General features: G+C 32.9%; 1 protein-coding gene across 1 annotated transcript; it reads right to left on the reverse strand.

Annotated features, from left to right (window-relative positions):
• Positions 1-53: 53 nt before the first annotated feature.
• On the reverse strand, positions 54-4824 carry LOC132745573 (uncharacterized). Its single transcript, XM_060734519.1, has 2 exons — positions 4725-4824; positions 54-2450 (listed from the first exon to the last, which is right to left on the reverse strand). Exon 2 carries the CDS (start codon positions 1858-1860, stop codon positions 628-630), a length of 1233 nt encoding a protein of 410 aa, XP_060590502.1. The 5' UTR covers positions 1861-2450; positions 4725-4824; the 3' UTR covers positions 54-627.
• Between the last annotated feature and the right edge of the window lie 5781 nt (positions 4825-10605).

The following is a 10605-nucleotide window of genomic DNA, read 5'->3' on the forward strand; positions in this document are numbered from 1 at the left end:
TTAAACAAAAAAAAAAACAAAAAAACCCCACCTTCTATTTTTTCAAATTTTTTATATAAAAAGAATAGAAAATATTTTAAGATCCCCTAGCACCATCACGTTGCAGAGTGGTAAGATGTGAATTGTCCGCTAAAATATACATACACAGTAATACATGCACTTGATATTTGATGCCAACATTTATGTTTTAAACTTGCAGATCATTTGTTTTTCCATAGCGTACCAATTCTTTTGTATTAACCCTCATTTATACCGCGAACATTTTAATATGAAACCTCCGTTCATAACACAAATACATGAATGTGACTCTTATAAAAGTGTCACTAAAAGAGGTACTGTCAAACTCTTCTAGATTTTTAAAAAATGTTAAGCAAGCATGACGAATCAGCGTTTTGACATACGCACATATCACACATATATATGAAACATTGTTGATATCTAAAAGTAATCAGAATATAAAATAAAAATAACAAAAACGCTCGAATACAATCCTCCAAAAAATAGCTCCTTTAATTGCCTTTGATCAAATACTTGTGTGACGAAAATTGTTGGAATGTTATTAAGATGAAACCATTTCGTCTGTTTGTTTTAGTACTTTCAAATGACCTGTAACGTAAGCATTAAAAATCACATGCATATATATGCTAGCTTTGTTGATATTTCGAAATTGTCGGAGCCTGAAGAAAATACAAGCACATTATCAATGACACATACGCCAAGGCAATCCTCCAAAATATAGTTGGTTTTATGCTTGTCTATTTGGTCAACTGAAGTTGCTGAGATTACAGCAATATCGCTTCCACAAGTTATACATAGTTTGTCATTGTAAAGACACATGCCTTTTGCCACACCGGTGTTCTCAAGCTTACTTTTCCATTTTGTACGTTTCTTTTTAAACGAAAACATCTTTAAAGAATTGTCGCATGTGTTTAAAATGTAAAGACAGTCTTTTTCAAAATTATATATAGTAACTAATTCATTCTTGCTTTGACCATTTGCAGCGTTGTATGTCTTCGCTTTTACTATTTTTCCGCTTTTGTCGAGAATAATCACCTTTTCGGGTGTACTTACAGCAAAGTTTGACGAGCAAACATCAAAGTCAAATCCAGTAATATTGCAAAACTGTTCATCTGCAATGATGCTACCAGCTAGCGTCAACTTATTGGTACACACTTTGAATTTGTCAATTTGAAGACTAGTGTCCTTCACTGTAGCTATTCCTCCTATGCCCAAACCACACATTGATATCCTTCCTCCTTTTAAAATTGCCTTGTCAAAATAATGGCCGTCTAAACCAACAACAAGTACTGAGTTGTGGATATCTGACATCAATCCAATGCAGCCCTCACCTAAGTATACTAGTTTAGAAAACTTTAAAGCGGAGGAAAAATTCTCTTTTTTTAATTCTGATACTTTGACGGTTTTGTTTATGAATTGTTTTTGGTCTATACCTTCCGGCCAAGCAACTGTTTTGTAAGCGTTTAATCCGGACTTATCTGCGCTAGTTTCATATAGTTTATGTTCATTTTGAGGCTCGTCTTCTCTTTTAGCATTTTTCCATTTCACATCTTTTTCAAATGCAGTTGATTTAGCTTTCTTTGTTCCAGAGGAGAAAAAATTGGAAATACCAAAGAGTCCTTTGCTGCTTTGCTCCTTCTGGTCTGATGTTGTGCTCTTTCTGCTTTCTGTCTGTGCAGGCATATCTTGTCGTGAATCATCCGAGATTTGTGCTACTTTGGCGTTATGATCATCCAATACTTCATCCGAATATATAGGCTCTTTCTGGGGAGTATCAGGGATTATATCATAATGCTCTTGGTCTATTAATGACACGTAGCTCAGAAAATTGTCTGACTGCATAATTGAATTTTCTAATTTAGCATTTGGTTTGAATGAACTTTCTAGCACAGTCTCCTTAACATGAAGGATTTCAAGAATTTTCTTTTCAGTCTCATTTAATTCCTTTTCAAGATCACTGGGATCGTTGGAATCAATAGATATTTTTTCAATGTAAAGATTGATTTCTTTTTTTTAAAATTAGAAGAGGTTGTTTTTTACCTTCATTTGCTTGCAGGATAGTATTAGCTTGTTTATCAAGTAACGCCAAACTGCTCGATTTCAACTGTTGTATACGGTCAATAAGTTTCTTATACGTGTCCAGTACATTTTGTTCTAAGACTTTTTTCATCTCATCAGCCTCCTTCACGTGTCCATCAATTTTTTGTTCCTTCTTTGAAACACTTTGCTTTAGCGACAAACTTCTTAATAAAAGCGAATCCTTTTGGCCTAAATGACGTATATCAAGAACTTCACAATCTGAAAATTTTGCTGCTTTTAAGCCACAAGTGACGCACATAAGCCGTCTGTGATTCAAACAAAGTATTTCAGCGACAACATCTTCGTGTGTATCACACAATGGTGTCGACACCATTGTCATTTGAGCCATGTATCTGCAATATAAATGCAAACATAGCCTATATCTAAACAATTTATTTATTCATTACCATGACATAATTCCTCCACAATTTTATCACTTTCTTTATTCCATAATAAGTTCCTTTAATTAGCAATATATAAATATTTCAATGTCTTTTTTCATTGTGAGAAACTTTAAATCCTAGGTATCCAAAAAAACTATTTTTTAATTTGACATTAAATAAATGCATATAATACTACTATTAGTCCCTTTTGTTACTATTTGTGTATTTGTTACAATTCATAATAATAATAAAAACAGACTTTGTTCATTTTGACTACTGTTTCACATGTTCCATAGAAATTAATAGTCTAATCTCTTGCAAACCTACCAAAGTTCATGATAAACATTGTTTTATGTTCTCCCATTTATCTATGATTTACAATTCTGGTAAAATTAAATTAACCACTGAAAACTTTATAAGAATATCTAATCTTCAGATGTCATCTAGTTCATTGTCATTTGCTGCATTTCTTGCTTGAACCCCCCCCCCCTTTTTTTGTTATATCATGATGTACCATTTGCCGCGAAACATGCAAAGAACATTTTGAAAATCAAAGTCCATGACAGTTTTTGTTTTTGCTTATTAACATATGAATTTTTATATTTCTTATACTATGATTAGTTGTAACAGTTGATATTTGTAGAAAATGAGTATCAATATAGGTGAAAAAGAAAGTTTACATGCTTTGATATTTTTATCATCTTATATTACTGACTATAACTGACTACAGTAGTGACAAAAATAGAACAATGTTGCACTACTGTCATGACATATTACATTTACAAGTCTTTTATTTCACATTACATGTCCCGCTCCTTTCACCCTTATGTCCGCTCTAGGTTTTTTGAGTGTGTCGGGGGCCGCGTGCTGTGAACGTTGCCTTTGTCTTGTTGATCTTTATTCTTGTTTTATTTTTGTTTTGTTTGTATTCAATGGAATTACTTTCCTTACCAGGAAGGCATCAATATTTAATATCAGGCCCTTCTCTTATGGACAAGTATGCAAATAAAAAATAATCGGAATAATGTACGATAGTACTTAATCTGAATAGAACATGACCTGTGCGTACAAATGATTTGGTAAAGTATCTGTAATGATAGCAACTTTTGCGCGGAGCTTCTCAAATGTTGCATTTGCAACGGTTAGATGCTTTTACCTATACGTTAAAATAATTTGTCGTAGAAAATGAGAACAAAGTACTATTCTGACTCCAGTACAAAACACCATAGTACTAAAACTGTGAAAAGCAACAGAAGTGAAAGATGGTTCAAGTAAATGACCAATGTTTCTATTGTTTGGAAATTATTCAATTACACCAAAATAAAACAGACAAATAACCATAACAATAAATTCTAGTGAACACTGTAATTAACCACCGAGCTATTGTTAATACTCTGTGGTAATTAACAATACATTGTGGTTTGGGTGATTTTCACGCTTTTATGACATTTGTAAAAAAAATCACTCCTGACCACCTGATAATTTAAACAGATTACTATTTTCTTTTGCTTGTTTGCCATTGAATTCGGCGTATAATAAATTTTATGGAAGAGATTCTTCACAGAAACTTTCCTGTTATGTTAAGGTAACATTGACCTAGAGAGTAACTGATTGATAATTGGTAACATTCAATTTGAAACTGTAAAAAGAAAAGTTAAACTGTATCATGTGAAATAAAGGCATTCTTTGAATTTATAAAGTTTCCTATTAAACCTGATTATAATTAATGTCAATCAAATTGAAATAATAATAAGTGACTGCATTTAAGCTGTGGTTAATAAATTGCAATAAATATAATCAAGTTTAGGCAGGGTTATCAGTTACGTGATGATCACAATGTAAACATGCAATCGATTTAAGAATCGCTGATTGCGATTACGATTACCCCGGGTCTGCAGATAACAATCTATCACAAAAGCTTACGATGAGCACTTTGTGCCCTAAGGTGAGCTATTATGATATATATGTTGTTTTAATTTTTCATACAACACACGTGATTTGTGGTGGCATAGCAAAGTGGTTAAACGTTGGACTAGAAATCTTAAGATTACCGGACGCCCGCCAAAGATAGTCTTGTAGACGGATTATAACAATTGTTATTTAAATTTCTCTTCTTAGTAGATAACAAATTCCCTGCACAATCTAATCACTTTTTATCTTAAAAAGAAATAGTGTGTGATAATTAGATTTAAAAACAAAAACAAATAAAAAAACCAACATTTATAATATAAATACGTAACCTACCTTCACAATGTTCGACTGTTAAAATATAGAACACTCAGATTACATTTATCATGTTCCGTTTTTAAAATTGAAATTCTTCCTTAACAGTAAGACATTATTCAACAAAATGCTGTAAAGATATGGCAAAATCGTAATATGTTATCTTAAGTTTGATAAAGGTATTGATTGCATATACAAGAAAAAATGTATTTGAGTTCAAACGGATTTAAAGTAGTTCTACCATGTGACTTCAAATTAAATAAAAATTGAGTGCAAACTTTATACAAATGAATGAGGAACAAATGTACGTATTTTAATTCAAACGGAAAATAAGTCAATTTAGGTAAAATTATGATTGCAAAATATATCTTTCAGAATCATTTAAAAAATGTCCATTGTGAATCAATTAGTTTAAAACCAACCTGAAAAAAATGTAAACAAGTACACAGTTGGTGCTTTTAGTCTTTTTACAACTAAATATTTATTTTAAGATAATGTTGTTTTTTTCTGTAACTACCAATGAAATAAGTTAAGTGGACTTGTACACCATTTAATTAATGTATACTAACGAAAAAAATGCATACATTAACATTCTATTAATTTATATGTTTAGAGTTATTTTCTGTAATTCTCTATTTATTTTGAATTATTTATAATGGTATCCCGTCCGTTATTGCGTGTTACTCTGTCCTGTTTGATTTCTGCCAGAGCTATTTGCCGGTGATCCTGTGTTAGGGGTTGTGTTCATAGAATGCCGCCCTTCCTTGCTGATCTTATTTCCATATTTCGCAAACATGAATAAAAAAGTCTCTAATTGTGAAGGCCGTGAACAACTGAAACATTTTTAGTGTTTATGTCCTAAAAAGTCCTCCAAAATAAAAGGTGGTCTCATAAAGTCCTTTAAACATTTTTAAGACTTGTATTCACGGCTAATTTTACAACTATTTAAGGATAAAATAATAAGAAATCATAGGTTTTGTAAAGGTTTTGACACATTTTACCAAGCTTTGGAACACTTTTATAAAAACCAGAGTTCAAACCCAGAAAAGATAATTAATCAGTGTATTACATTTTGTCCCAACGTGCGGCCTCCAAAGAGATATTTTAAAACATTATCTTTATTCTGTCCCACAAAGGCCCTAACTTAGAGACCCAGATTTTTGGGACAGTGTTAGAATAAACATACCACTTGATTTAAAACCACACATCACAAGAAAAATAACTAGGGTTGTTTTGATATTCAGAAAAGGGTTTCGTCTCAAATATTTTGAACAAGGGTATATAATCCCTTATGAAACCATATGTTTTAACCCCTAAAAAGTCCAGGGGCACTAAGTTAAAGACTCTCTACCTTTGATCAGTTATTATATGTCACAGCAGGTCTAGCAGCACTTAACGCTTACCTTTAATTAGCCCTTTGTTCTTAGATGTCTATAAGGGACCTGAGATAGGGCCACTTTTGACCTTTATTGGCGGTATCCTTCCCGGTCTCCTAGAAGTTCTTACCAATATGGAGAAGGTCTTTTCCAGTGTTTTTAAATTTCTGAAACTGTGTAATAAGGTCCTCCTGAATGTCGTTTACCTTCTTACAATGTCGACGACTTGAATACTCCACTTTACCTTGACTGTAAATAGAATCCGTGAATGTCGTTTAAGTCATTTGAATGAACTGAAGTCCTTCAAAGTCTGTAAATTTCGATTTCTGCGAGGAAGATTGTAAACTCGTTAAAGTCCTACTGAGTTTCCCTACAGCCATATATTACAACAATTCCCAACACAAACATACTAAACATTTGCATGACATTGTAAGGTGTATATGGTCTTCAAACAGTGGTCCGAGTCAGAGGGACTTTAACAAATATGCATCCAGCAAACAAATTTCAGGAAGCCAATCCGAAACCTTATTTATTAGTTCGCGTGGTCTATTCACTACATCCTGGGTTAATGAAGCGCCATGTGTTATAAAGTGTGAAGGTCGCCAATTTTCACAGAATGCAAAATCATTTTCTATACAACTCTGGTAGCAACAAATACATAGGACTTTGGAATTCCTTAGCAAAGTCCTTTATAGGAATTCGACTTCAACGACTAGTACAGGAAAGAAGCAGTCCAAAAGGTTCCTCACAACCCGATAAACACCTGGGTCTCGCTTTAGGTCAAGAATAAGTACGAAAGATATACATCACCTGCGTCAAGCACAAGAACGCACTTCTCGTCGCCATGACTTGTATAAGCGTAGACTCACAATACGTTTACACCGTGTATATCCAATAACACCAGAATGTGAAAATAACAAACGATTCGTGCGAAAAATTACGCAGGAATGTGCAATAAATGGCGGATGCCTGGCAGCATTTCAAACGCGGTAAGTAAACTGGCCAATATATATATTTTCATTCACCAAACCAAAAAAAAAATTGCCGCATACGGCTGTGAAGAAATTATACTTTAACCCTTATCAAGATTATTTCTACAAAATTGCTTACTTTTTGAAATCATTCGTGAAAATGATGACTTGACCACCGTTTTGAGTGTGATTTTGTCTTTTTGTCTACTGTATTTAGTACAACAATGCATATTATACCGTAAAATTTCGATTTTCGGTAGGTTAAGGACATTACTAAATTTCTGGTGGCATAGAAAATTACAAATAAGCTGAAACAATGTGATTCAAGCCGTTTTATGAGGCAGTGAACAGTGCTTCGCGATAACGCCGGAAATATGATTTTTTCATATATGTTTAAGAATTATTACCCAGGTTTATAAATATATTTGATTTGTAAAGGGGGCAATAGACGGTGTATTGTCAGTCAGGCAACGAAAAAGGCGGTCGCCGGAACGCAATACTGAATTTTTCAATGACTTTGAAAACATGACTGCCTTGACAGTCACTACGGTACAAAATCACTTATTGATTCTGTTGAAACCAAGTTTGTCAATCTTGGGAGGCAGAAATGGCTACAGTTAAGGGATGTGATGGGTACAGATCTGTGCTGAAGCACAATGTACCATTTTTGAAGTAACTCAAAGTTATTCGTAACTCTTACTTTACATACATAGCAGATAGACAGAAGTTTGTTATCATAATATCTTCAAATTTCTAGTCCTCCTAAATTCTGTTTTGAAACAAAAACACCTAGAAATGTAGTCCTACAATTATACTATTTTAATTATGGTTTAGCAAACAAAATACATAATAAAGATTTAGTACATTTTAAGTTCATTGACTCACAAGCCATAAACAAGATGTCTTCATTTTGAAAACGATAGTTCAGTATACAAAACTGTAGATAAACAAGCACTCAATGACACTTTACATTTCAGGAAAATTATCGCCAAAAATCAAGAATTTCGCGAAGTGTTAGAAGCACTATTCCAGATCCGTGATTTATTTCCCCTTTTTATGCCAAAAAGAATTTCGGGCATATTATTTCCCCCTGGCGTCCATCCGTATGTCCGTCCGTCCGTTAGCAATTTTGTTTCCGGAGCATAGCTAAAGTTACATTTCGCAATTAAGTATTAATCAACCTACAGCTGTAAAATTGTAAAGGATGAACGGACATGTCCAATACATGACCCCTATTGATTTTAGGGTCATAAGGTCGAAGGTCAGGGTCACAATGATCTTTACATTGAAAATTGTGGTTTCTGGAGCATAATTTAAGTTCCATTTGGCCCAGTGTTAAAACGTCATAGGATGATTGACACTTTTGAATAAAAGATCCATATCTATATTGGGGTCACAAGGTCAAAGGTCAATATCAAATGACCTTAATATTGTTAACAGTTTTATAACAGTCAAACTTCATAGGATGATCACTTATATTGAGAACATTAATTATATGCCCTAAAAAATTGCTTATACATTTGTATTATGTTATACCTCTGGCGTCTTTCCGTCCATCCGCTGTAGCATTTTTACTTATAAAATAACAACTTGATTGTGGTGTTTTGGAAACAGCAACTGTATATACATGAAGGTTCTTCAGCTATAAAGGAGGATGGTTTTTTGAAGGAGGTAATACTTTAATTATTCCCATGTCTTACAAATGTTTCATCCGTACTGAAAAACACTTCCGGGCATATAATGCTCCGCCTAGCGGTGCTCTTGTTTTACTTAGATTTCCAGCAGAAAAACGGCATATCACGTAAAGAGTCATACTAGTCATTTTTGAATGTAGAAAGTTTATTGTCATTATTCATGATTGCCTACTTACCTTCTTGACGTCATTCAAGAAAGAAGCAAAAGCAGGACTATAAATGTATACTGTTCATGTTTTGGATGTAAGAAAAATGGCATACATATTCACATATTCACTTTCATACAAATTTATTAACACAGAAGGTCATAACTTATAATTTTCGTTTTTATATTATGGAATTTAAATGATTATAGATATGTTAATACAAATGCACTTTGTTGTTTGAAATTATTCTGTGTCCAATAGAATTGCAACATTTCAAATAAATAATAATAGCACATTTAATTTGGTAAACCGGCAAAATTCAATCAGCCATTGAAATTGACTAGCTGCTCATGATAGAAACCTTAGAATGTATAAGACATTGTATCTATCTTAGACTTGACTCATTTTGTCTATGAAAGGTCAAAGTACATTAAAGTAAACGCCAAGCACTGAAAGGTAGTACTGCTTATTTCACAACGATGCACATAGATATCATACATTACAAAACTTGAAAGCACCTTCGATACAATTTAAATTTTAACTGTTTAGTTTCCATGAATTTGCTTTTTTTCAATTGTGTTGGAACTTATAAATTTATTAAAACACTCTCTCGAATCCACTGTTGGAACCAAACAGTACTAAGCAATGATTGAAAAGTTCTTGCTCATGACTTGTTTCAAACCGTTAATCCGATAGTTCTAGTCATAGAGTCGTGTTAGAAACTTTTTTCGAAAAATTATCTTTAGATTTTGAGACAATCTTCTTTTATGTATTAAAATCATTTTTGAATTTACAGTCATAAGATACGCATAAAAAGTGTTATCATTTAGTAATGTATACACGTTCACATACAGTACTCGGAAACATGAAACACTACATCGGAATAACCTTGGTAAAACCTGTCAAATGCAACACATCAGCACATTGAAACTGCGATAGAATACACTTTTTGAATTACCAAATGACTGATTTAAGTACAAATGCAATAATGATTTACATTAAACTATTGATTAACGACATTTAGACCAAGGAATGTTATCATATTCAACATTAAAGTATCTTAACACATTGTTTTATATATAAGTCAAAGTCTGTCTTTTCGTTGCTTTTTCAGGTATTTCCTGCTATCTTAGAATGAAATCTATCACAGTAGTGGTGACGCGGAATTTGTCGGTTTTTAAAGTTTCTCTCGCTTAAAGACACATTATTGAACATGGCAGTTTCGTTTCCTGTCACGTTCACCTATATTAGTAGATTATCTATTCTTTTACATGACACTTTTTGAATGTTTGTAAAGACAAAATGCTAAATCCTTGCTTCCCTTTTTTAAATGTTTCGGTCTATAGGAGGGTACATTCCTGATTAAAAGCACAAATAATTAACAAAAAAAAACACGCAATGAACCTATATAAATACAACATTAATATGTCTGTAATCTTCTTTAATCTTTTAGTTTAAGTAATTCAAGTACACGCTATGTACTCGTAATAAACTGTGATTCTTATTTATTGCCAAGTCATTGACAATGACTTAATCATGTCAGATATTTGTCAGATGTAGTGTTAACAAGCCAACTACCCTCCTTTGAATGCTCAACTACAATGAAGTTGTATTTTAATCTCAATTAACTCTGGGACCGTTGGTTGTAGCGACAGTGTTATGTAAGAGGCGGAAAAAAAATATGTTTTTTGTTATGCCAACAGTTGTCGATGGCT

The sequence above is a fragment of the Ruditapes philippinarum genome, unplaced genomic scaffold, assembly GCF_026571515.1.
Source record: "Ruditapes philippinarum isolate M1 unplaced genomic scaffold, ASM2657151v2 ctg3099_1_1_1_1, whole genome shotgun sequence".
Taxonomy (NCBI): domain Eukaryota; kingdom Metazoa; phylum Mollusca; class Bivalvia; order Venerida; family Veneridae; genus Ruditapes; species Ruditapes philippinarum.